At 37.5% G+C, this 27840-nt stretch overlaps 1 protein-coding gene across 2 annotated transcripts; it reads right to left on the bottom strand.

Annotated features, from left to right (window-relative positions):
• Positions 1 to 27840, bottom strand: C1QTNF3 (C1q and TNF related 3). Of its 2 annotated transcripts, none has more exons than XM_074207071.1 (6): positions 25112 to 27840; positions 19665 to 19776; positions 14966 to 15120; positions 12395 to 12524; positions 7849 to 7948; positions 1 to 4537 (listed from the first exon to the last, which is right to left on the bottom strand). In XM_074207071.1, the coding sequence occupies exons 1-6, from the start codon at positions 25400 to 25402 to the stop codon at positions 4378 to 4380; spliced, it is 948 nt and encodes a 315-aa protein (XP_074063172.1). In that variant the 5' UTR covers positions 25403 to 27840; the 3' UTR covers positions 1 to 4377. The 2 variants fall into 2 exon arrangements, with proteins under 2 accessions (XP_074063172.1, XP_074063173.1); XM_074207072.1 differs by having other exon boundaries at positions 25319 to 27840.

The following is a 27840-nucleotide window of genomic DNA, read 5'->3' as shown; positions in this document are numbered from 1 at the left end:
TATGTTAAAATAGGATAGTGATCTTTTAACATTTTCAATTGGGAACCTCACTCCCAAGTCTTGTCTATACATTGATACAAGTACTATTTATGGTATCTATTGGACCTGGTTATATCATTACTTAGGTTATTTTAGTGTAAATAAATGATACTATAGTACCATTTTTATAACAATATTTATTTAGAGTATCAAGAAAGAGTACATTTAATGAAAATGTAATACAATGTGTGTTGATACGTATTTACTTGACATGCATTAATATATATTTTTAGCTCAAAACATTTATAGCCAAAGTTTATCATGAAGCTGCTTCCAAGGTTTTTTGGAGGCAATCTAAAATTCCAGTGAGGCATTTATTCATAATGCAATGTATTTTGTTGTTGTAAAATCTTTTGGGGATTTCACTCTTGTCGACTACATTTATTGACAAATTCATAAGAAATTGTTTTATAATATTGTTTTGAAAAAGTCACAAAAATTATGTCAAGTGTGTTATGGCTAGTCTGTCTTCACTTTAAAATCATTATATATATATAGATAAAGAAAGAGCATGCACCTTTTTATGGGACAAAGGACAGATTTCAAAAGAACTTAGTAAATCATCTGGAAACTGAAAGGGCATAACATAGAAAAAGACCATTAGGAAGCATAGCCCTGATGTGGCCCTCTGGTCCTATACAGCAGGTCCATGGAACTATTACTGGTTTTAAGACCACAACTTGGAAAAGCCAGCTTTGGTTTTCCTCAGCAGGAAATAGAAACCCACCCTGATTAAAACTATAATAAAATACAGATATATACAAAAAAATAAATTAGGTCCTGGTTTTTTCACTTTAAAAAGGAGATTCACACAAGGACTTCTCAAAATTCTAATAAATTTAAATTTCTAATCAATTTGATAATTTCTGAACAAAGTGGAGGTTTTCAGGAACATATGACTTGAGGAACAAGAGGAGAATTGTTTTTACCTTCTTATTGCCACGATTCCTAGAACAAGTCCAGTGGGACTATATGGAGTAGCAATTGTATCCTAGGGACAAACTTGAAGAACAATTTTGGGGTATCTCAAATACAAGTGAGTGCTAACTACAGGACAGTTTTCAAACCATCCTTCCAGGTTTTATCAGGAATACTATAAGGGGCAGGATCCCTTTTCTAGATAGATGGCACTGGGGACTGCTGAGACCCCTTCCAACTTTCAAATTCTGTGTTGCTATATTTCTGTAGTGTTTATCTAGATGTCCCTTCCTCCTGATCCCTTTGGTTTTTATTTTTACTTATCATCATCATCGTCGTCATCATCATCACCATTATTGTTATTATTATTAGTGAGGCTAAATCTACCTTTATAACAATGTCCCATTGCCATTACTGATTGACCTGAGAACTTTGACCTACTTTGTTTCTGACCTAGACTGGTTTACTACTTCTTTGGCAGCCTGACAGGGGACTTCATTTTCCAGGAGGTTCACTATATTGGTGTTAGACTTAGTCTGGACATTGAATTGGCTTATCCCACTGTGACTCAGAATTCCTGAGATCACTCTGCCTTCCTAGCAAGCATTGCTTTAGAGCAAACAACTTGTGATTGTTATTTATTGTTATTTATTTATTGATATTTACTTTAAAAAATCAGAATTTGTGCATCTAAATAACTATCACTCCATTCAATCCCTTTGAAATCTAGTACAATGCAGCTTATTTGGGAAACTCTTTGACATTGCTTTTGAAGTCCATGGCACAATTTCTTAAATGCTCTTGAAGCTGATACATACACTTTGACTGTAGATGGATATGATTTATAAAATCCAAAAATCATTTGATGCCCAATTTAATGAAGAGAGTAAATGATCAAGCTAAGTAATATTCCTTTCAAAGGTTAAAAACAAATCCAATTTTTACTATAAAACAGTAAAACTAGTTTTAATGTATTGCTCATGTACTGTCTCTGAAAGTAATTTCCATAAAGAAACTCCAGAAATTATGTGACCTCTCATTGTTTTGTTTTGTTTTTATATTATTCCTCAATTTATTTTATAATCATATTTTATTTCCCTTTAATCTAGAATACAATTGAAATTAGGTTTTATTGACTAAATTATCCAGTTGTATCTTACATACTTAAAGGTCCTTGAATATATGGAAAGACTATAATTAGGCAGTGGTTATCACAGTAATTTTGTAAAAACAAAACCTTTTAGGATTATGTTACCTGCAATATCTAGAGAATAGATGTTTGCACTGTTGCTTGTCTTACTTGATTCCCTAGGCTAGAACTACCCAGTATCTATTCCTAACTCAAAAAAAAATTCCTTTAGAAAAATGTCAAACCACAGCACAAAGACTAAAGAATCAAATATCATAGCTGTGTGACCTTGGGCAAGTCACTTAACCCCATTGCCTAGCAAAAAAGAAAAGAATCAAACATCAGAAATATTATATCTATTGATAAGCCTAAGTCTAGACCATATAAAAATCCTTTTTAAAAGCTACAACTCAATAGAAAGTCTGAATTTTGGTCTAGAAATGTTCTCTTTTTAATTTTTAAAAAGTAGATTGGGTTAATATTAACATTTTTCTTCTTTTTCAATAAAGTTTGGCTCAATGGATGGAAGAAGAGGGAGGGATTCAGTTAGGAAAAAAGGTGATGTTAAAACAAAAAGATATAAATAAAAATTTAGAGGAACAAGTAGGTTTTGAGAATATTTTAGAATAATATTGCTACATTAAGAGTTCTAAGAAAAGCTACCTTGAATTATCTTCAATAGTATTCTAGCTCTAACTAGAAGGAATCTTGGACACTATCCAGTCCAATCCCCTTGTCTTATAAATGAAGAATGTAAGGTTAAAAAGAATTTAAGACTCTTACACAACTGTGCTGTATTAATTGATTAGCAGTCCACAGGATCAAAATGTCACTTCCTAATGGACCCTCCCTGAATCTGCCAAATTATCTGGCATGTTGGTCCTGAGAATCTTGGTTCTTCCTATAGCTCTAACCCTGCCATGGATACCAAAGCCCCTGCTCTTTTCCTATAGTTTAGTTTTTTGGCCTCAGACAGTTCCATCCCAATTGTTCTATTTTCTCTCTTTCTTGCTTTAGACCTTCAAAAGTCAATGGATGATTTGGAATCTGGACATTTATTAACTCAAATCACTTTCTAACTCTTTCTAGAAATGTCATTGGAAGAAGACAAGTCTCTTCCCCAATCCCTACACCCTCAATTCCTGTATAAAAGCTAGGTCATAAAGATTTCTCTCCAATACTAGCTGTTTTATGAGAATAGATGGTCTAGTTTCCATATACCAGAAATCAGGCATTTGAAGAACTATGTTGATCAACACTCTCCCCACCCCCAACAGAATCCTAATAGATAATATCAGATTTTCATTGCCACTTCTTCCAAAATTTACATTTAAATTCATTTTTCCACAATTGTTTCCTTTCTTTTTCTTTGTACTCCAACACTGAGCACAGTACCTGAAATATTTTAAGTCCTTAATAAATGCTTGTTAATTGATTGACTTCTTAAGAGAAACCTAATCTAGCAATGTACATAGGTACCAAGTTCACTTCTGCTTTCCTGAGAAATGATTTTGAACTGAATTTGCAGGAGCTATGGGATCTCACAGCAGCAGGTTATATTGATACTGAGTCTTCCAAAGAGCTAATTCTTCTGTTTGCCCTATCCTTTCACTAGGAGCTTACTTGGGATCAGTTGGTCTAGGCAAGTATCTGTACATGGTTAAGACAAGCATTAACTTTATTGAAGTTATCAGTATAGGGGGTAGCTAGATGGCTCAGTGGATAAAGCACCGGCCCTGGAGTCAGGAGTACCTGGATTCAAATCCGGTCTCAGACACTTAATAATTACCTAGCTGTGGGGCCTTGGGCAAGCCACTTAACCCCATTTGCCTTGCAAAAACCTAAAAAAAGAAAAAAAAAGAAAAAAAAAAGAAAGAAATGATCAGTATAAGGCCTCAGATGAGTTATATTGACCCTTAAAACTTGCTAAATATCTTTTAAATACTCCTTTCTCTCCCTCACCCCCTGGGTAAAAGGAATTCTCTTTCAGATATCTGGTACAATATCATTAAGATGCTGATTATTTTAGCATAGTTTCTCTTTGGTGACTTTCACAAGTGGACTGTTTGATCCTGAGTCCCTAAATCTATATAGGTCCCCCAAAGTGTTGACTGCCTACGAGGATACTTGTCTGTATAAAACATTAGAACTGGTTCTCTTGATCCTGACATATTATTCCACAACTCTCAAATCTTCCTCAGATCATAAGAAATATCATAAGAATTATCATCCCTGGACAACAAAACTTCTCCATCCCTCAAGCAGATTTGTTTTTCTTTTTCTTCTTCCTTTTACTTAGTTTCAAAGAGCAGGAAGCCTGCAAATGTGGAGAAGCGCTGGTGATCTCCATGCAGAGCTCCATTTCCCATCCTCAGCCAAACCTCATCCCCCTTGGCCAATTTCAGCACTGCGGTATTACTTGATGTATCGGATTTTCCTTTTGATTCATAGCTATGGAGGAAAAGGTGAGATCTTACTTTCATTTGACATTTCAAAAAGCAACCCTCCCACATAAATCAGCTTAGAAGAAAAACTTGGCAACTTTCTTGAGACATCAGTTGAAGTTGAAAAAAAAAAAAAGTCAGGAAATTGTCCTATGAGGTAATTTTCCAGAGTTTTGATTTAGGAAAAAGAGTTTTTGCTTCTGAGTCATAGGCACATTGTTATTTCAGTTTTGTATCAGAAATAATTTCAATATTTCTTTATAGGAAAAAGTATGAGTGTATATTGACTTGTTTTATTCTGTGGCAAATAGAATGAATGGAGATGAATGAATAACACTTGCTTGTTTAAGACATATTTAAGACATATTTCTTGGGAAGCTTGCATAGAAACATCAAAATCTGCATGTTCCCTTTCAGAAATACCCCAGATCCTAATGCACTAGCACAAAGCTGCTAATGAGGGACTAGGCTTGGTGTCTAAAGAAGCATCAGGTAGCTCAGAGTAGGTATCCTATACCAACATAATATAAAAAAATCAAGAAAACAGCAAGTATTAATTCTAAGCACCTACTATAAGCCTGGCACTGTGTTAGGAACCAGTGATACAATGACATAATGAAAAGTCCCTTTCTACTGGGCAACACTGAGGGAGTATGTGCACATAATATTTAAAAATAATTATACGCAAGTATATATAAAAAAACACAAGGTGATGGGGGGTGTCCTTAGTAAGGGAGAGATTAGCACATAGGTAAGAGAAAGAATTTGAACTGTACTCTGAAGGAAACTAGAATTCTGAAGAGAAGAAGAAAAGGCATTCTAGGTAGGGGGACAGCCTGAGCAAGATGGGAGATGGGGGCAAACAGCAAGAAAGCTAGGCTGGATTACCAAAGATTGTGTTAAGGGAAATAAATAATGTATAGTAATTCTGGAATGATGCTTTGGAGCCAGGTTGTAAAGAGTTTTGAAAGTCAGAGGAGTCTGTATTTGATACTAGAAATAATAGGAAGACATCAGAGTTTATTAAGAGAGAAGTACTGTGGAAAGATCTCTACTTTAGGAAAATCTATCTGGTCACTATATAGAGAAAGATTAGAGATGGGAGAGATCTAGAATAAGAAAATAAAAAAAGTGAGATCAAGAGGTAATTTCAGTTCTTAACTAGGTTAGAAGTCATTTGAAGGGAAGTAGGGGCTGAATGTGAAAGAGACAGTGGAGCTAAAATTGACAAAACTTATATATGGGATGAAGGAAATGAAGGAACCTCCAAAGCAGATTTTCTTATAATCCAGACCTGAAAATGTCTGGTCCATTTCAAGAAGAAAGAAAGCAAGGACTTATTAAGCATTTTGCAAAAATTACCTCATTTGATCCTCACAATAACTTTGCAAGGTGGATACTATTATTTTTACAGTTGAGGAAACTGAAGCAATCAGAGGTCTGAGTCAGAGTCACAGAGCTAGTATCTGAAATCAGATTTAAACTGAGGTCTTCTTGACTCGAGGCCCACTGCTCTCTTCACTGGGCAGCACCTAGTTATATTAAGAGAGCCCATGCCTACCTTAGAGACTGAAGCAATTAAGTGCCTATCTAAGGAACTTGGTCCACTCTTAAACTATCTTGATCTTGATAAATGAGACATTTCAGCCTTTGGTACTTGCATCTCCTCCTTATCTCTACCTTTCAGAATCTTCCTGGTAGGTATTGCTTAGATACTACAGCATCCCTGAAGCCTTTCCCTACCATCTCTCCTCCCCTTCTTCACTTCTCAAATTACCTTGAATTATGCTTAGCTTATAACCCCCAGTTGCAGGTAAATTTCATTAAGGTAAGAGACTGTTAATGTATTTTGCTTTGGCATTTGTACACCAATTTCTTAATATTGTACCAGGTACATGGTAGACCTTTATAAATGTTACTTAGATTGAATTGTTGAATTGGTGCAAAGCACTACATTGACCTTGGAAGTCTGGAGTTTTTCTGGAGCCTGGTTAGGAGGTTCAAGGCAGTTATCCAGCCCAAGTCCCTGACCTTTGCTCCATGACACCCCCCTTTACTCTGGGACTTGCAGGTCCCTCTGAGGGCCTGTTACTATACTGTCCCTTACAGCAGTGGGATGAATATGGGGGAGGGAGTTAACTTTGAAGTTATCATTTTCCAGTTCAGACCCCAGCAGCCACTTTAGTCCTGGTTGTTAGGAAGAAGTGAAAAATAGAGAGGGTAGAGACTGGAAGTCCTATGGTTTAGTCAAGAAAGAAGGGAAAGAAATGGAAGAAGGAAAATGAACAAATGTTTTTCAATGTAGAAAGGGAGCAAGAAAGTGAAAGAAGAGAAAGTGATGACAAAGAAAGATATAGTAAGTGAGAAATAATTATAACTAACAACTAGCATTTCTGTTAGTCTCTTTACAAGTGATATTATAAATCAATAATTTTTAAAATGTTATTATTCCTATTTAATAGAGAGGAGGAGAACAGAGGCAGAGTTGAAATAACTTGTCCACACTCACAGTGCTAACATATGACAGGACTGTGATTTGTATCTAATTTACTCACATCCCTGTCTAACTTCAAAATGTTTTATGATAAAATGTGTCACCATTAACTAGTAAATTTTCATCTGCCATGAGGTCATTAGTAGTGACTGCCAAACTCTGCTTAAGTTCAATGGATTCTTTACCTTAAAACCAGGAGTATGCAGGCAACATTTAACAATCAGCGGGGGGTGGGGCAAGGGAGAGTCAAATGAACACACTTTTAAGTTTAATCTATATTATTTACTTTTTCCATGATTTTTTTTTTAAAAAAGACTGGAAAATCAATAAAACAATAAATAAATCTCTGGTTTATAATGTTTGCTAATTTCCAAGGAATTAATGCTCATGTTGAAAATTTAACTGACTAGGGGAGACTAGGTGGCCTAGTGGACAGAGCACCAGTCCTGGAGTCAGGAGTACCTGAGTTCAAATCCAGCCTCAGACACTTAATAATTACATAGCTGTGTGGCCTTGGGCAAGCCACTTAACCCCATTGCCTTGCAAAAAACCTTAAAAAAAAAAGAAAGGAAAAAAAAAGAAAATTTAACTGACTCATTCCTATAAACCCCTGCTTATGACTTTAAATAGGGTTATTCTCCAAAGATTTAAGCCCCCATAGATATAGGTATGTCTATATAAATCTGTGAAGCAGAAGATCTGGGGAAAGAAGAGACATGTCTTGACAAGTCAAACTCTCTATAAGCCCCATGGCATCTAACCTAATGGCACCTAATATCAAATAGGAATACATTTGAGGACCTTGATAAGAAAAATCAGGGTACCTGTACATGCTGAAGACTGTATTGCCATTGTGCATCAGATACACATACACTTCTTCTACATCTTCATGCTTCATCATGCTAAAGGTAAAGAAATAGACACCTGGAAAAGATGCCACAGAAAGTAATAGAGATAGTGGGAGGAGGGGGAAGGAAAAACATCAAAGTTTTTTTTTTTAATTTCACAGAAGAAAACAAGTTCAGCAGAGGACACAAATAGAGCAATTTTATTACCATCTTATAAAATTAGTATTGTATTATTGTTCAGTCATATTTGACTCTTCATGACCCCAAGAATATATCATCCATTGGATTTTCTTGACAAAAATATTAGAGTAGTTTGCCATTTTTTTTCAGCAAACAGAGGTTAATGACCTGCTCAGGGTCCTACAGCTCACGATTATCTGAGGTCAAATTTGAATTCAGGTCCTCCAGACTAAAAGCCTCACACTCTATCCATTGAGCCACGTAACTTCATCATGTAATAGGCATGTACAGCTTCCACAATCCTCTTTTCTTCTTCTTTGTATTTATCTTATTTTACTCCTCTTTGTTTCTCACTTCTTGGAAATACCTTGTTTTCCAGAGCTAAGGGCCAGCAAACAAAACTGCTTGGCATAACAACAATCTTTTGTGCCAACCCTCTGGCTGAATTCTGCTGATCACAAAATAAACTCAAACATGTCCCAAGGAGTCCTTGAGTTTGGACAAGCATGATGCCCTTTATCAATAGACCTTTTTGTCACTAGGCATTATTGCTGTTAAATCTCACTGATTAATCTCACTACCTTGGGATCTCATTGTTCTTAGCTGCAGGCATGTCTGGTTTTCCCTCCTTCCATAGAATAAGGAAGGCTTTTGTTTGTCTTTTACCTCATCGGTTTTATTTTATTTTTTCAGAATTAAGAGTTGGTGCATAACCTCAGTGAATTCTTTGGTATTTTCAGATTTAACAATTGGTGTATAACTTCTGTGGCTCTATGGTCATTTATTGTCAGAGTTTAATAAGTTAATTATAAGAAAAGGAAAAAAAAGTTAAGATAGCACATGTAATATACTTGAATCAGGTTTGAATAAGAGTCATTCTTAAGATCCCCATACTGGTCTCATTGGATTTCTAGGTTAGACCTAAGTAGAGAGAACCAGTTTCTAGCAGGTCTCTTTTTGAAGACCTGCTATCATCCTTGGATGGCTTTATAAATGTCCTCAAGTCATTTTTTCCAAGTTTGCTTGTGGATCCCCTGTTCACTTATAAGATCTATAAGGAAAAGGAATGTTTTGATGTCTGCTTATTTATGCTTCTGCCTTCCTCTCCAAAGTGCATAGTTTTACTGAGGCCAATGAAACCTTGACTAATGTGATACATTCATAATATCTGACCTGTGCAGTTCTATTCTTCTGTTCATAAGGTTTATAAGGATGTGTTTGCTCTATGGGAATTTTGTAACTACAAAGTACTATCCTTTCTTTTGCTATTGTTTACTAGAAAAATATCAAGGAAAAGTTGTAAGACTCCATTGCCACCCTCTACAGGGATTCCCTCCCCCCACCCCACTGCATTTCCAGTGCATTTCCTCTGTTGATTATTTCCAGTTTATCCTGTCTGTAACTTGTCCATACATTAATCATTTGCATATTGTCTTCCCCATTGCTCCTTTAGAGCAGGGGTTGTCTTAGCATTTTTGTACACACAGAACTTAGCACAGTGCTGCCTAGGTCAGTATATAGTAGCCACTTAATAAATGCTTATTGATTAACAGACTGTTGTTCTTCCCCTAGGAACATATCTCAAAGCTATTTTCCTTGGGAATAGAAAAAGCTAGATGTTAAAGTGGGGGGAAAAATTCTCCTTAGGGCAGCTTTGGTTTTTGCTCTTGTAGTTATTTTCTACAGACCCTGACTCATTTGGGAGAAAAGGTGGAACTCTATTTTATTGTAGTGTTGTGCTTATTACAAGGTAAATATTGACACCTGTCAGCAAACTGTTGCCCCAGCATCTTTCATAGAACTGATGCTTCTGATAGACTGAGTCTTTCTCTAAGCAAAGTGAACTGGCTTGAGCCTGGAAATAAAGATCTCATGACCTGAGATGTACCTAGGAATTTCTTGATAATAAGGGATTGATGACTTAAGCTCTCTAGGTCTTACACTAGATCTAGGAGCCTGGAAACAGTGAAATGTGCAGAGCTGAGACTCCTAAACCTTGTATAACTCTGGGCAAATTATCATCCTGGGCCTTAGTTTCTTCGTAATGGAAAATGAGGAGGTTGTACTAGATAGACTCTAAAACACCTTCCAGCATAATACAAGAAATACTGTTGGTGTTTGTATTGGAAATTACACACCATCAAAGGATGCTCACACTAAATCAAGCAATAGATTCCTGTTACACAGGTTAGATACATAGATGGAGTGATGGTCCTGAAGTCAGGAAGACTCATCTTCCTGAGTTTAAATTCTGCCTTAAACAGCTACAAGCTGTGGGGTCATGGGCAAGTCACTTAGCCCTGTTTGCCTGTTTCTTCAACCATAAAATGAGCTAGAGAAGGAATTTCAATTCACTACAGTACCTTTGTAAGAAAACCACAAAAGGGGTAATGAAGAGTTGAACATAACAGAATGACAACAAAACTAAGAACTCTAAATCTAGATCACTGTCTTTTCAAAAAGGACTAAAAATGAACCAAAGGACTGATTTTACTTTAAAAAGCCTAGGGCTTTCTTTAATTCCATGTCTTTAATTTAAAAAGAACAGAAACATTGTAAGAGTTGGACTCTAAAACCTTTCCAGTGAACTAAGAAAAAGAAAATAAAAGCCTAGCTTTAAGGTAAAGGAGGAAATCTCCTTAACATCTGTGCATATATCAGTGCATGGACTGGAGTGAGGGGTGAGGGAAGGGGAGGTAGTGTTTTCAAGTCAACCCCAGTTCAAGGTTACCCGTATCACAGTAAGCATATTGGAGTGCATTAGATGGCATCCTAAGGGTGTAAACACATATCTGAAAAGGTAATGGATAACTGCAGGCTTTTAAAGGGGCTGAGCAATGTAAGGCTATGTGACTAATAAGAGCAATTAATATATCCTTCTTTTGTATGATAGAATACAATTTCTCATGATCTCTGCCATTAATAGACAATCTTTTAGTAGCTGGGACAAGTGCTAAGGAAGGTAGACAGAGCATTAGACTCACTAGGAATGTGCTGAAATGAAAGGAAACATGCTTGGGGGGGGGCAGAGGGGCACCTAAGTTAACACTATCACAGCCCCTGCAGGGGTAGGGGGGAGAAGAGGCTAATAACCAGCATTTCTAATGCTTTTTTATCCTCACAACCATCCTGAGAGGTAAGTGCTATCTTTATACCCATTTTATAGACTGGAAATTTTAGGTAGGCAGTGATTAAGTTACTTACTCAGATAGCAAATGCCTCAGATCATGTTTGACAATAGGCCTAGTACTCCATCCATGACATCAATAAAAGATGGTGCTTTGTACTAACTTCTCAATTCTCTGTCCTCAGAATAAAGTTCCTCTGTTATACTTCTGTTTGCCACAACCCCATGAGAAAAGTGATGAAAATATTCTTATGCCCATTTGACAATGAACAAAGTTGAACCTAATGTCACACATAGGAGAACATGGCAGAACCTAGAAAGATAAGATAATTTTGGACCTGGAAGATCTTTTTAGAGCAGGGATCATTTATCTACCCCTTTCATTTTACAAATGAGCTAAAAAAATCTAAAGATATAAAGTAATTTGATCAAGGTAGGTTAAGGAGGTCAGGCTTAATTAAATAAACAATGAAGTGTTGTTGAAATTTCTTGAATAGAGAAACTAAATTTCATTCTCAGGAAAGGGAAAAAATAAATACTAGTGAGGGGGGGGAACGGAGAAAATGAATGATTACTTTCCTTCTAGCTTTAACAGGTTTGGAAGAAATTACAAGCTGCTCATCACTGACTTCCCATATTTTTGGTGGAGGGAAAGTTTCTCTTTTGGGGGGAAGGATGAGGGCTGAAATATCTTTGGAATGGATCTCCTCAGGTGGAAACATTCCCCCTCATTAGAGGGTGACAAACAGAAGCTGAATGACCATTTATTTACTTGTCCGGAATGCTATAGACTAGACTATGGTATCAAACTCAAATAGAAGCAGGGTCACTAAACTGTATAAGGATCCCTAAAGTCACATATTGGTTTAGAAAATCACATATTAACATTATCTGTGTCCTATTGTATTTTATTTATGTTGTTAATATTTCCCGATTACATTTTAATTTAGTTCTGCCAGTCTCAAGAGTTTTAGATGTTTGACACCTCTACTATAGAGGACATTCCTCTTGGGATATAGGTTGTCCTAGATGTCCCTTTAAATGTCTCCTTTCCTACTCAAATCCTTTGATTGATTCTGTGATTTAACATTCTGCTCTAAATTCTTCTGTATTGAGTCCTATCAAAGTCATTAATAAAATGGGGTTTTTTTGCCTGTTTGGGACAAAGAATTCCTTCCTATCTCACTAGCTTTAAATAAAACAGAATCTACTCACCTGTCACTGGTGCCCCAAATCTCCCAGTCATGACATCAAAGAAGTTTCCAATGTTGGTTTCCACACTACTGAAGATTATTCCACTGTTTTGGTTGCTGAAGTGAGTAGCCATGGATGCCATGAAGGCAATCTGTGGAAACAATCTTGGTTAAGGAATATGAAAGAATGTGAAAAGGAGCCTGAGGATCCAATCACATCTCAGTTCTTCTCTTCTGCTCTTCAAATGAGACTGTAGATTTAGAGCCAGGAGAACTTAGGGGTCATGGACTCCAAATCCCCTAATTGCACAGAAAAGCAACTAAGTCACAGGACAGTTAAAGTCATTTGCTGTAGGGATAGTTAATGAAGTTTCTAAAACAGGATTTGAACTCAGTTCTTTTTTACTCCAATTCCAGCATTATATTCAGGAGCCCATGCTATCATAAGTTCAACCCCCTCACCTTATCAATGAGGAAATTGAGACTCTTAGACAAGTTAAGCAACTTATCCAAGGTCATCTAAGGAGTGGGTGGCAGAACATGAAACTCAGCTCAGGTACAATGATTCAAAGTTTAGCAGAAAAGTTCAGTATATGTTTTCCCTACCAAAAAATATTAATTAAATGCTTTTTGTCTTAGATACAGGCTCTATAGGGACTAAAACCCAGGTGGAGAAGGAAGGAAGGAAGGAAGGAAGAAAAAAGATAGAAAGATAGATGATTGATAGATAAGAAAGAAAGGAAGAAAAAGAAAGAAAGAAAGTCAGACAGGCAGACAGATAATTAAAAACCTTATGCAAAAGACCCAGCAACTGAGCCTCCTTTAAAAGGAACAAGAGTGGCAAAAAAAAAAAAAATCACTTTGCTATGGAAGCATGAAAGTAACCATCGAAGCTATATACAACAATAATAGAGGCTTAGGTTCTTGCTTTTAGCAATGGGATGGAGGGTGAAGACAGGAAGAATGGTGTAATGAGCTGCAGATTGTTAACTGCATTGGTGTTTCTGATAATGACAAGTTAATATCTATTCAGACTCATAATCAATCATCTATGAACCAGAGATAAAGAATGTGATGGAAAGCAGAGTAAGACTGTGCAACCTAAGTTCTAACAATATTGCCTTTCTTAATGCAACTCTAATGCTAATTGTCACTCTGAGTCCTTGAAAGGCATGGGTCTATATTAAATTTGTCCTTGGAACTGTAGCTGTGAAACAAATGAATGGCTCCTAATTATGCTCCCAGTTAGAGAGAGATTCTCTAATATAAGACTGGATTGGATCTAACAAAAGTTCAGATCTTAACCTTATACGAGGAAAAAGGTATTATCTACCTTGTTTCCAAATCTATTCCCTAAACACTCATGCCCCAAACCAATGGAAACAAGGAAATACACTTATCTGGGTCACTCCAGAAGTTTAAAAACTAAAACTATTTCCATAACACAATTTACAACAGAATAAAGAAACATGCTTGGAAATAGAAACTATTGGCACCTAGCTGCAAGAGAGATTACAATGAGTTGGTTTTGGAATCACCTCTTTGGACTTCCCTCTCATCTTGTTTACCTTTCCCCATGGCCTGGAAAGAGAAAACATCTTGGACTATTTAATACTCCACATCAGCTTCAGTTCTACACAACTGTGCCTACCTCACCCCATTCCTACCCCCCAGTCAGGATTCTATATCTTTTTCTGCTCCACATCCTCTGCCATCCCAAGAACCCATTTTCCTTTATCCTCTTCCCTTAATCTCCTTCCCCCACTCTTTGGCTAATGAGCTGCATTGAAAATTACTGACCCCAGGATGTTTAGTGAGGTTCTAAATTATTTCCCAACATGCACTCCTCAGCACAAACCAGAGCTCAAAGGGGCATCACACTGCTATGGTACAACTTTGATAGAGCTAGCTTCTTTAGCTGCTAAATCACACTGTTAATACTCATCCAGCTTTACAGGCTGGTTAACATCTTTCTAAATCTCTGTTGGGGTGGGGAACTTTTTTTCCTGCCAAAGGTCATTTGGATATTTATAACATTACTCAAGGGCCATACAAAATTATCAACTTGAAATTCAACCTGCTATATAGCTCCTAGAGTTATTGAATTTTGAGCCCTTGGCAGTATTCCCCACCCTTGTTCTATGTGAACAGCTGATTTTTTTTAAAGGTGTGCTTCATTTTGCCATTATCCTTATAAAATATTATCTTCTTAGGCTTGTTATCTACCTGTCTTTGAGTTTGTAATGAATTGTATACTCAATATGAGTCAACAATGGGACGTAATAATAATAATAAAAAGCTAATATAATCTTTGTATTAAAAGAGGGAGTTGCATTTTGAGTATTTTGTTTTGGGAATTAAATCACATCAATCACTCAATCAGCAAGCATTTGTTAAGTATACACTGAAGCCACACTTGGCAGAATCTCAGAAAAACTCCAGGGCTTAAAGAAGAAAAGCTCCATGTGACCAAGTTTCCAAGAGCAGGGGTAGAGGGAACATAATGAGAGAGCATGGACATTCCCAATTCCTCTGGCATTCTTGCCACTTAATGGTGCTGCCCAGACCTTATCAGATTCTTGAAGACACTCACCTGCAGTTCAGGAGGAATCCCAGGATAACCCTTCTCTCCTTTAGGACCATGCTGGCCTCTCTCTCCTCGAGGGCCCAGGTCTCCTTTGTCTCCTTTCTCACCCTTGGCCCCATCATGCCCAGTGGCTCCATTGTTGCCATTGTTTCCATGATTTCCTTAAAATAATCAGATGGCATTTGAGAGCATTTTTACTTGCCACCTTGGCATTCATTGTCAGGTTTATGAGTCTTCTTTCTTTAGTGAAACCAACAGGCAGGTTGAAATTTTCCACCAAAATGTCAGAAATTGAAATACCAAGGGACTCTCAGAACAGCTCCAATGAAGATCATGGTAATGTATTAAAATAGATCTTTCTGTTACAAAAGTCCTTTCCCTTCAGTCTGTGTTACCTAGACCTCACCAAGAACTAAAATGTCTAGAAACCATCTGGAGCTGAGAATTGAATCTTCTGTTGAGGAAAAAACTAAACACTATGAAGAGTCAATCCAAGAATCTATACTATCCCTAAAAACAAGCTTATAGAATTGTTTGAAATTTCTTCCTCCTATGGTGATAGTTTAATGTGTATTGTCCTTTAAATACTAAGAATTTTGTTTTACTCAAGAGTCCTAGACTTAGAGTCAGAAGATCTGCCTTTGTATTCCAGTCTAACGTTTAGCCCCTGTGGGACTCTGGGTAAATCATTTAATCTATCTGAGCCTCAATTTCCTCATCTGTAAAATGAGTGTCTATGAAACATTAATAAGGGCCTACTATGTTCCAGACATTGTGCTAGACATTGAAATAAGATAATAATTCTTGCAAAACCTACTTCATTTGACTGTTGAGAGGAAAGTACTCTGGAACTCTTAAACTGTTATAGAAATAATGAATAGTTATCTATGATTTCTTCTCCTCAATTACTAAGGTACTCTGAACTCTTCTTAAGTACTTATTCTATTCTACCTCAATTTAGCTATTTTTATACATGTCTTATTGCTTCTACTAGACTGTAAGCTCATTGCCTGCAGGGATTTTATTATTAAAAACAATAAATCTCTACTGATAATGATGATGATGATGATGATGTTTGTCCTTCATTCTTGAAAAAGTTGATATTAGGGAGGTGATGCCATGATACGCACATGAATTGGGATTGAGTGAGAGGATGCTATGCTAAATCACTAGCCTCACCTTCTCTTTCAGAATCATCTGGGTCCAGTGGCCAGATATGAATCAGGATGGTCCTGGATGTGAGGCAAACAGTGTAAAGTGACTTGCCCAAGGTTACACAGCTAGTAAGTTTCTGAGGTCACATTTGAACTCAGGTCCTTCTGTCTTCAGGGTTAGTGTTCTACCCACTGTGCATTCTAGCTCTCCTTAATTATTTGTATAATGAATCATAGAAACAAAGAATTTGTAAAGCTGGAACAGGCCTTGAGAAGTCAGTGTGGTACAGTGGAGAGTTGGTTCTAGAGTCAGAGGAACTGAGTTCAAATTATGATTTCAGTAATCATTTATTTTGACTTTGAAATGACTGGGTTGAATAAGATAGTCTGTAAGTTCCCTTCTAAATCTATAATTGTAGTAACATCTAATTTGACCCCTTAATTCTTCTGATGGGTTGTAGGCAGTCATAGGACAAGTCTAATAGGGTCAAGCCTAGAAGTCATTCTCCAGCCACTGCTTTTATTTCTTTTTTCTCTGTCTACTTTATGGCTGCCTTGAATATTAAAAAACTGATAGCTGATTGTTGAATCAAATAGGATGCATGCTGGATTTATTCTCTTATATTTTGGAGTTAGTCATGCCTTAACCTTGTTTCCATCTTTTGAAGTAATATATGATGACAGTTTCCATGTTATTTAGAGAATGAATTAAGTATGTGCTGTATCCATAAGGTCAATGAAAAAAATTTTCTAAAATGAAATTTTCAGTAAAGGAGGAAACTGCTCACTTAAGTATAATGGGACACCTACTAGGAAAGTAATTCTATTTCCTATTAAACTCTGGGTTTCAAGAATTGGTCTGATCAAAGTTCCCAGGACTCTAACCCATAGGAAATTATGTACTTGTGGTACTACTAAATGAATGTGTCTGGAGTGACAGGAGCTTTGGGTAAGCATGCCAACACATTCACAGTTAGGTGGCACAATGGATAGATAGAATGCTGGGCCTGGAGTCTGGAAGACATCTTCTTTTTTAATTTTTTATTTTTAATTTAAGGGAATGGGGTTAAGTAACTTGCCCAAGGTCACACAGCTAGGCAATTATTAAGTGTCTGAGGCCGGATTTGAACTCAGGTACTCCTGACTCCAGGGCCAGTGCTCTATCCATTGTGCCACCTAGCCAGTCCCTTACTTAAATTCTCACAAATCCTTATTAATCTTTACTTAAACCCTCAAATCCTTACTAACTAGACAAGTCATTCAACTCTATTTGCCTCAGTTTCCTCATCTATAAAATGAGCTGGAGAAGAAAATGACAAACCACTCTAGTATCTTTGCCACCAAAATCCCAAATGAAGTCATGATGAGTCAGACAGGATAAAAACAACTAAACAACAACAAGGGCCTGTGTGTTATTATAATAGACTGTTACTGAAATCAATGTCAGAAAAACTACATTCAAATTCTAACTCTGTCACTTAACTACCTATGTGAACTGAAGAGATTCCCTTCCTTTCTGTCTGTCTCTCTGTTTCTCTCTCTCTCTCTCTCTCTCTCTGAATAATAATAATAATAATAATAGCAATCAGTATTTATATAGTGTTTTAAGGTTTACAAAGTGTTGCAATTTTCACAGTAAACCTGGAAGGTGGATGTATTATTTATCCACATTTTAATGTAAACCAAGGAAGAGAAAGGTTAAATAACTCACCTACAGACACACAGCTAGTAAGTGTATGAGATGGGATTTAAACTCGTCTTCCTGATTCTAGTTCCCACACTCTTAGCCACTGCCCCATCCAGATGAATAATGAAATTGAACTAAAATAGTGAACTTCTAAAGTCCCTTTCAGATAAAAAAAATCTTGTGATCCCAATGCTTCTTCACAAAGTATTGGTTGATGGTGTATTTTACCTCTCAGGGATTATTCTTTTAATGATAGGCCCTTGAAAAGAAAGAAGTCTCCCACCCTCCACTCCAACCCTCCCACCTTCCAATGTCTTTTTACTTACAGAATTTTGGCTTCCTTCTTCTTTGGTGGAAGAGCCATTTAAAAGCACAGTGATTTACAAGTGGGCAATGCATTGTAGTAAATACCCACAGTAGCAGAACCTATATAGCTCATGAAATAGAAGTCTCCAGATAACCAGTGACTAGACAAGAACATAAATTAAGAGTATTCTCCAATGCTAAGGAAATGCAACTCATTTACTGCCCTGCCTGGTTTCAATTCTAGGAAACAAGAGGTTATCTTCTGATGTCCTGTCTGGACTCACTCCTCTCTTCCCTGAATTCTTTTGAGTCTTCATTCCCCCCTCTAGGAATGTAAGATCCTTGAGGGTAGGAACTTCTTTTCTTTCTATTAATTGTATCCCTAGCACTTAGCAGGTCCCTGGCACATGGTAGGCACTTAATAAATGCTGAATGGATTGAATAGTGTTGACATCTGAACACAGTGTGGCAAATACATAATCACTGACCTAAATGTTGCTTTAGCTTCCAAATGAGTCAATGTCCTATAATCTTGATGCCCTATATGATGATGCTCTCCTGTATGCTTGGAAGTAGCAGATTCAGTTTCAAACCAAAATATAGACAAAGAATGTTAGAGGTAGAAAGACCAAAGAGATTATTTAGTCCAACTTTCATATCATATGAGGAAACTCAGAACTAGAGAGAAGGAAATGACTTGTACAAGATCATATAAATATTAAGTAGAAACTGGTAAGAATTGAGAAGACAATATGTTTGACATGGAATTTACTAGAAGACAGCTATTAGAGGAAACAAGGTGACAACAGTGAATAAAGTGCTCCACCCAGAGCCAGAAAGACCTGAAATCAAATTTGACCTCTCAGAACAACTAGCTGTGTGACCCTGGATAAATCACTTAAGCTCTGTCTGATTCAGTTTACTCATCTGTAAAAAGGGGGACACCAAGAGTGAAGATTTTCTAGGGTTGTTGTGAGGATTCAATGAGATTATATTTGTAAAACTACTTTATAAATGCTGGCCATTCTTATTTAGGACAGAAATTGTAGAACTTGATTTTGTTGAACTGCTCTATTTTTTTCTTATTTTTAATTTTTGTTACAAAGAATTGTTCTGTGGACTAAGTAGGAGGGGGCTATAGAGAGCAAAATGTTGTGTAAAAATAAAGTACATCAATAAAAATAACATAGGATTTTTAAAATTAAAAATTAATTTATTCATTCAGCACCTGCTACATGGAAAGCATGATGCTAAGAATTTAAGAAAATATACTGAGCATAAGATTTGATCTATTGCTTCTAAGAGCTTATCATCTAAGTGAGAAAACAAGCCACATACATAACTAATCATAATAATTGTAAGTGACATGAAAGTAGTATCAAACAATAAGGGATACCGAATTTATTCTTCACTTTAAACATCTGTTCCTTCTGCCCAATCCATTTTCTACTGGACTTCTTCACTCTTACACATATTAGAACAAAGGGTAGGTTTCAGTCTCCAGCTCTGGTAGAGCTGAGACTGATATAAGAGAGTGCTTTCCGTTTTTAATCCTTACCTGGGATTCCTGGGGGGCCAGGTGGTCCAGGAGGGCCTTGGTAGCCTCGGTACCCAAAATCTCCATGGCAACACTTGCTGCAGTCAGGTGGAAGTGCTCCAGTTTGAGATGTCTTTGAAAAGATACAGAACAGAACTTCAATTGGAGATGCCCATTCGTTTTTGATTTCTATCTGATCTTGGTATCTAAATGGGTTGGGGTCCAACTCTAGGCTAATAAAGCAAAAATGTGGGCAGCCATTCTAGTGACTGTACAACCCCAGGAAGAGAAAAATGAACTAGACAACAAATAAGTAGTGAAAAGAAAACTGGATTTTGAGTCATAGAATCTGAGACTGAATCCCAACCTAACTACTTACTAGTTTTGGGAGGTTTTATAAGTCACATTCCCTGCCTGGATCTGTGTTTTTAATCTATAAGCTTCAGGGTTTGGATCAAGTGATCTTCAAGCACTAAATCCTATGACTCTATAAAGTAGTTCATAAGAAAATATTAAGGAGGACCTTCTAGGAAAGAGTTTTTCTTTTGCTAATGATATCAGCAATGGCAAGGAATACCTTTGGATAATAAAAATTCTGATGGAATTTTCAAGATTACTGGAATTGGAGGTAGAGGATATGAGTTCAAATTTCAGCTCTATTGCTATGTGTGACCCTGGCAAGTGACTTAATCTCTCTGTCTGAACTCTACTTTCCACATCTCTAAAATGAGAAGGAGGAGTGGGGAAGCAGGGAACTTGAACTAGCTGTCCCTTCCAGACCTAAATCCAGAATTCTGGAATCTTCCTCTCCCCAAATGTCAACCAGCCTGGAGAAGTGACTCCCCCAGATGTAATAGTCATTAATATCAACAGATGCTTACCAAGTTCCACTCAGTTACAGAAACAGCTACTTGGTCATTTCTCAGCTATTTGGAATAATCTGCCCAATGACAACAAAAAATGCCTATTTTATAACAGCTATCCAATACTAAATAAATAGTATTTATTTTTCTAGGGAAAGGATATAACTATTAATTCTAAAACAACTTCAACTTCACATTCAAAATGAGGCAGGCCACTGTGGTCTTCTCATTTTTATTTAGAAATTTCTCTCTTATAAATGTCAGAGTCCTAACCCTGGTCCTGTCACTAACAAGCTGGGATACTTTTTTTTTTTAGGTTTTTGCAAGGCAAATGGGGTTAAGTGGCTTGCCCAAGGCCACACAGCTAGGTAATCACTAAGTGTCTGAGACCGAATTTGAACCCAGATACTCCTGACTCCAAGGACAGTGCTTTATCCACTGTGCCATCTAGCAACCCCTGGGATACTTTCTTTAGAAGAGGCTTCTCCTCCCTGAGGTTCAGTTTTTTAGGCAGTAATAGATAGACTGGATAAGAAATAATCTTATCACTCTGGGATCCTGTCATTTCTCTATTTTGATTTAAAAATGAATAGAATGTAGGGCAGCAGGTGTTGTAGTGGATAGAGCACCAGCCCTGAAGTTCAAATCTGACCTCAGACGCTTAATAATTAACTAGCTGTATGACCTTTAGCAAGTCGCTTATCCCCATTGCCTTGCCAAAAAAAAAAAAAAAAAACCCCAAAACAAAAATAAATAAAATAATAGGAATAGAGTGATTCCAAGAAGGCATCTGAGCAGCTGGAGGGTTAGTGTTAACATGCCAAGTCATTAGGAATGAACTCAGATTGGCCAAACCCACATCAACTGTATAATATGAAAAATTGTTTTATGAAAAACTTCCTACATGTGTTTTAATAGTATAATGGTTTCTCTAAAGCAATATTTGTTATTTAGGAATTTTCTGTCAAGAAAAATAAAAAAGAAATTAAACTTCTAATTTCTCTTAGCCTATTTTCCTTATAAAAGCTAAAGACTCTTTGGAGAAGCATTCTGAACTGAAAATAAGAGTGAAGGTCACTTAGTGTGACTACCATGATCTTCTAATTTCATCATGCCTTTATTCAGAAAAAAGAGACAGATTTTTTCCTATCCCCCTTGGGTTTTTTTTCCCCCTGTTGTTTTAAATATTGATATTAAGCCACCCCAAGAGAGAGTTGAACATTATTTCCAGGCCCTGAAGCAGCCATCCAGTGAGCCAGAGAAAATTTCTACTAATCGAGTCGCACCAACCCTATGTGGAGGTGGCTGCCTGCCATGCCCCAGTTGTCAAGTCAGTGGGAAAAGAATCAGATATACTTGATTGGTTAAGGAGCACTAGGGAGATTTTGGGCAGGCTGGAAAACTAAAGATGTCAATTGAGTCATCCCACATGTGAGGTCGAAGCTTACTGTAATCTGAAAAGTAATTATCCAGATTTCCCTGGTGGAATTTTGCCAGCTTTCTTAGCCACCGTTAATTTAGGTCTGTGTCAAAAACAAATTGTAGGGGGCGGCTAGGTGGCACAGTGGATAGAGCACCAGCCCTGGAGTCAGGAGTACTTGGATTCAAATCCAGCTTCAGACACTTAATAATTACCTAGCTGTGTGGCCTTGGGCAAGCCACTTAACCCCATTGCCTTGCCAAAAAAAAAAAAAACCTAAAAAAAAATTGTAGGGGAAGAAAGACATGTCCAATAGTTTTAATTGGGATTCAGGTAATAAACTGGAAGCATTTTAAATGTCTCCAGACACAAGGATAAGAGGTTGTCTCTCAAAGTAGGAATAATGAAATTAGCATTGTATTGAGAATATAGGTCTGTCACAGTTATGTGGGAATAGCTCAAGGAAGATAGTAAACCAACAGGGTACAGTGGAATGAATACTGGATTTGTAGTAAGAGAAAATGGGTTCAAATTTTGCCTCTGACATTTAATACTTGTGTGACCTTGGGCAAATCCCTTAACTTCTCTGGATCTCAGTCTCCCCATCTGGAAAATGAGTTATTCAATTGCCTTTAATATCCCTTTTAGTTTTCAACCAATGATCCTATCACACCCTCATGCAAAAGCTTTTTCCTTTGTAATCATTCCTTTCAATGCTCTCATCAATTGCAAAAACTCTTAAGGGACTTTTGAATGACTGATGGAGCTAAATGGAACCTCAGGAAATCTACTTGATCTATCTATGGATTATTCAATAGATTTCAGTCTATCTACTTCAGGCAAAGAAGTATGGACTATATGTCCAGTATTACAAATCAACTCTTTAAAATAAAAAAAAAAAAAGCCATTTCTATTCCTAGAAACCTAGAGAGCAAGTAACTAGAGCAGAGTTAGTAGCAAGAGGAACTCACAATAAGTGAGGCTGCTGGACTTGACTTTATTCCTTTGCTAGTGATTTATAGGACCAATCACTGCTCTTATTTTGGAGGGTGCTAGGCTACTTTCCTGGGTCTTTAGAGAAATAGGAGGTTTCCCTGCTTATTAGCTATGTGGCTTTGCATATGCATATACATATGCATATGCAAAGCTACATAGGTGATGGGATTTGAAGGAATTTCAAAGGTTATCTTCTAGTTCAATGCTTCCATTTTACCAGTGAGGAAAATAGAGCCTCAAAATAGGACCACTTGCCTAAATCATCCCAGTGGTAAGGACTGACATTCAAATCCAGGTTCTCCATTAATGGAAAGAGTGTTGTTTTGGGAGTCAGAGCATCTAGGTTCAAATCCCCCGCCCGCCAATACTTAGAACCAATGTGACTTAGGGCAAGTCATTTAACCCAACCAAGCCTGAATTTCTTCATCTGAAGAATGAAGGGGTTCAACTGGAAGGCCTTTTAAGTTTGCTTCTAAGCTCTAATTTTATAACCTCATGAATTTTAAGCCCAGAGCTTTCTGTGCTATACCAAGTTCTGCCAAGGATTCAGAAAGCTGAAGTTCTGTGTCTGAAGTCTAACATCTGCTGGTTGTAGTTTTTATTTACTGGCTAATCCATTTCCTCCTTTCTCTGTGACATGATGTAGGCTTTGCCTTTGAGGTGGTAGGGTGGGTTGTTGAGAATAACTTGAACTTCCAGAGACAGAGTGAGGCAGATGTGTATTGGCAATGCTAATTAATTATTACATGACAAACTGCAACAAGCTAGGCTGGTGAAATCTCAAATGCAATTCTGTTTCACTGTAGTTCATTGCTCTGGAGATCTGTAGCATACTCAGCTAATTTCATAACAAATCATAAGATAGCTTCAGTCTTCAGATAGCTCTGAATTTAAAGAATACAAAAAAAACTATGACCTTCTCCTCCTATCTCCTACCTTGTGGTAAAGATCAAATGAGATATTTGTATCGCTCTTAGGATAATGCCTGGCCCAGAGTAGATGTCTATTAAATTTGTGTTTTCTTCCTATCTGCTGCTATTTAGTGAATAGAAACAGGATATTTCTTTAGTAAAAGTTGGTTAGCTATTTTGTTTAAAATAACTCATAAATGGGAATAGCTATTCTTGACCTTTAATCCTCAGTTTTCTCATCATAGCTCACTACCTGGATCAGTCAATCAAAAGTTTAAGTACCTACTATGAATCAGGCACTACAATAAGCACTGAAAATTCAAAAAGAAGCATTGACTAGGTTTTCTTCAATGAAAATTGTACATATCCCAGTTAATTCAAAGGTTGTAATTCCTAATATCTGAGTTCCAAATATCATTGTCAATGTCACCTGAGTCCAATTCATTGAAGTTCTACCACCCCTAAAAGGAGAAAATGCTCTCTTGACAAAAAGTATTAGTGCAGTTTTCTAAGGGACAGGGACTCTAAAGAGGAGAAGTCCTCCTTAATGATTAGATTGAATCATATACCAACTCAAGTCTCTTAAGTCTGTACTTGGGACATGCACATAACTAGCCCTCATTTTTAACTTGGTACTTTCCAAACAAAATAAGCAATGAGGTTCAATGAACTACATATATATCAAATTGCCTAGAGAGGAAGTCACCATAAGATATGTGGCACTACATGCAATTATTTTTTTATAAACTCAAGAGTAGAGAGCTTTCTTCCACTACTGGTTTAACAAAGTCTGACCCTCTTAGAATTTAATATTTTGTCTACTTGTAGGTATTGACAATTCCCTCTTTCTATACAAACATCCAGATCAAATCAGATGCAAGAATGAGGAAGGGGGGGGGGAGAAAGAGAGAGATTAAATAGATATTTAGATAGACATGGATAGATCCACAGACAGAAAGATGATAAAGACTGCAGAGCAAAGAGCTTACTGTCTTCTACAAAAGGAGACTGTTATATATCAAATCCTTCCCATCCCATTGAATTGAGCGTTTGTCTCCTTTGTATCAAACCACATTATTACCATCCTCCTGGTGTTCTAACAGAAACCACCACCCCACCAAGCCACCTCCCATCCCCATAAGCAGCTTAGGAAACATTTTTAAAAATAGAATACTTAGCAGCTTCTGCAAAAAGAGAAATGTTAAAGTTATTAACGTAAATAAAGTTATTAACCTCAGGAAGCTTCAAAATTAGGCTTAGAAGAGGAATTCAGAGTACCTGGACCCTGTATGAGGTGATCTGGGCCAGATCATTTAAGTCAGGGTGCGACAGAACCTCTGGCCTCAGGGACTTTGGGTCTGGAGACGTGTTATTATCCACAGTCCCCCTTATAGGATGGCTCCGCTCTCTCACTTTTTCCCTCCTGCCAGTCTGGTGGTGGCTTTGCACTATTCTTGCCACCGCTTTATTAGCTCTTCCGCTCACCTCCATGTATTCATCTTGACCCAGGCAAAAAGGGAGGAGAAACAAAGCCAACAGGTGCCAATGGAGGTGGTCTTTCCCTGCCATAGTTCTCAAAAATAGACCCCAAGCACCCTGGAGAAGACGACTTCAGTTTGCGTGGTCCCTGCAGGCGATCACTAGGGCTGGAGAGCCAGGCTCCAGCCAGCCGTGTGGTTTTATACTTTGGCGTATCATAAATAAAGCTGCTGGGATGCCAGAGTGACAGCATCCTTCCTCCGAATCGGTCATGCCTCCCGACACAAAACGGCCCCCATTCATTACTTTCCCACATAGGCTGGCAGAAGGGATTTGTACACACAGCTCTTATTCGTGAGTATGTGTTTCCATTTAAGTGTGAAAACACACACACACACACACACACACACACACACACACACACACATTCACAACCAGACTGGAAATGAAGAATACGTATCTAATGGATGGCTTTCCTTGATTAGACATGGATAGGCTGTGTGAATTAGCAGTCTGAAACATCTTTTGGAAAAAGCCACTCTGTTCCTTGCCAGGAAAGTCAGGCACAACTGTGTCAATTCAGTGAGAAAGGAGGGGATTGCACCAAGGGTAATCCAGGAACAGAAGGCAGTTTTAGTCCAGACAGGGTCAGGGCTCCACTGCAAGTTTGTCTTACCTTCCACTCTTTGTGAGGATTTCATCTCCCTTTTCTAACAATAGCAGGCAGGGAGGGGGGCACTAGTCACTAGGCTGAATTCAGCCTCAGGCTGAGTCTCAGTGTTCAGTGTATGTTTTTCTATGACAGACACAATGACTGTTTTTTTCCCCTTTTCTTCACAGATTTCCAGATTTCTAGGCCAAGTCCAAACCGACATTCTCTATCTACCAAATGAAGACACAGAGCCATGCTGCTTCTTGAAAGAACCTGTTAATATGTTTAACAGAAGTTAGGGAAAGAGATGAGAAGAGAATTTTCCCTTCCCTCCCTTAGAATCCCTGAATTGATTAGTAAATGATCATTTATTAAGTGTTTACCATTTGTTGAGCTGGGTTCTATGTTTGGGGATTTAAAAAAAAAGGTAAAAACAGCCCCTGCCTTCAAGGAGCTCACATTCTAATGGTGGAGGACGACAATATGCAAATAAAAAAGATATATAGAGTCTTGATAGAAGGAGATCTGAGAGGGAAAAGTATTAGCACCTGGGAAGACTAGCAAAACCTTTTTTGGAGAAGGTAGGGTTTGAGTTGAATCTTTATCAGAGTCAGGGAAGCTAAGAGGCAGAAGAGAGGGCAGAGCACTTCAGATAAAAAGGCTCATAGTGCCAAGGGACAGGAGATAAAGTATTGTTTTCAATGAACTGAAAATAGGCCCACATTGTTAGTTCAGAGATCTTCTGGCCTAGAGTGAAATGTAAGAAGACTGGAAAAATTGGAAGGAACCAGTTTATGAAGAATTCTTGTAAGAAGCAGAGAACAACTCAAGCTCACCAAGTAGGAGAGTGAAATAGATCTAAGCTAAAGTACAAAGGGGGCAGATTGGTGGCACAAGGAATAGAGCACTGGGTCTGGAGTTAGGAAGACTTAACTTAGTTCAAATCTGGCCTCAGACATTTACTGTGTGACCCTGGGTGAGTCCCTTAACCCTATTTGTCTCAACTTCTTTAATTGTAAAATGAGCTGGAGAAGGAAATAATAATAACCTTGCCAGTATATCTGCCAATAAATCCCCAAGTAGGGTCATAGAGAATCAGTCAGAGAGTCAAACAGGAATGAAAAACAACAACAAAGGTAGAAAAATCATCTTGACAAACTTATGGATGACTAATTGAGTTTAGAGGGAGCCTAGAGTCAGAGGGAGCACTTGCTTTGAAGGTTTTTTTCAGTTATCTAGCTGAGTGGAGAAGAGGGACAAGTAAGATTATGACAAATGCATGGGGAAAAGGGGATGCCTATGAGAGTGTTGCGATAGAAATGAAAACATTTAACAATGGATTGGATATGTGAGATGAGTCAAAGGGTAGAGGCCAAGATGATGCCAAGGTTGTCAAACTGGGTGACTTGGGAAGATCATGATCATGCCCTCCACAATACTGAGTCATTGTGATGACCTCATTCATTGTTGTATGCCTATGAAATCTGGACACTTTACTAGCTCCATGCCAGGAAACTGAATTGCTTCCATTTGAAATGTCTTAGGAAGATTCTGAAGATCACCTGGTAGGATGGAGTGCTGGACATTGAGATCCTTTCTCAAGCTAAACTTAAACTCTTGGAAACTCTAATGGGCTGGCCACATTGTTTGAATGCCAAACATAAGCTTGCCAAAAAGACTATTTTATGGAGAAGGTACTCACATTGCGGACTGAGTGGCTGCCTGGGTCCCTTCCTTTTAAATCTTCATTCTGTTTTTCTGTAAATTGACCTCAGAGGTTACCTAGTCCAGCCCATACTGGAGAAAAAAAATCTTTTCTACATAATACTTCTCCTTCTCACAGAGATCTGGTTGTTAAATATTTACTAGCATACCA

The sequence above is a fragment of the Macrotis lagotis genome, chromosome X (assembly GCF_037893015.1).
Source record: "Macrotis lagotis isolate mMagLag1 chromosome X, bilby.v1.9.chrom.fasta, whole genome shotgun sequence".
Classification (NCBI taxonomy): Eukaryota; Metazoa; Chordata; class Mammalia; order Peramelemorphia; family Peramelidae; genus Macrotis; species Macrotis lagotis.
Note: the sequence above shows the minus strand (reverse complement) of the source record. Positions and strands in the feature narration are given on the sequence as shown.

What these genes read in the sequence shown, in the direction of transcription:
- C1QTNF3 (XM_074207071.1), bottom strand. Translation starts at nt 25,402, where the DNA reads ATGGCAGGGAAAGACCACCTCCATTGGCACCTGTTGGCTTTGTTTCTC. An exon ending in TCACCTCATACAGGGTCCAG is followed by an intron (nt 19,777 to 25,111) that starts GTACTCTGAATT and finishes ATCTTTTCAAAG; the next exon opens with ACATCTCAAACTGGAGCACT. An exon ending in GGATTCCTCCTGAACTGCAG is followed by an intron (nt 12,525 to 14,965) that starts GTGAGTGTCTTC and finishes TTGTTTCCACAG; the next exon opens with ATTGCCTTCATGGCATCCAT.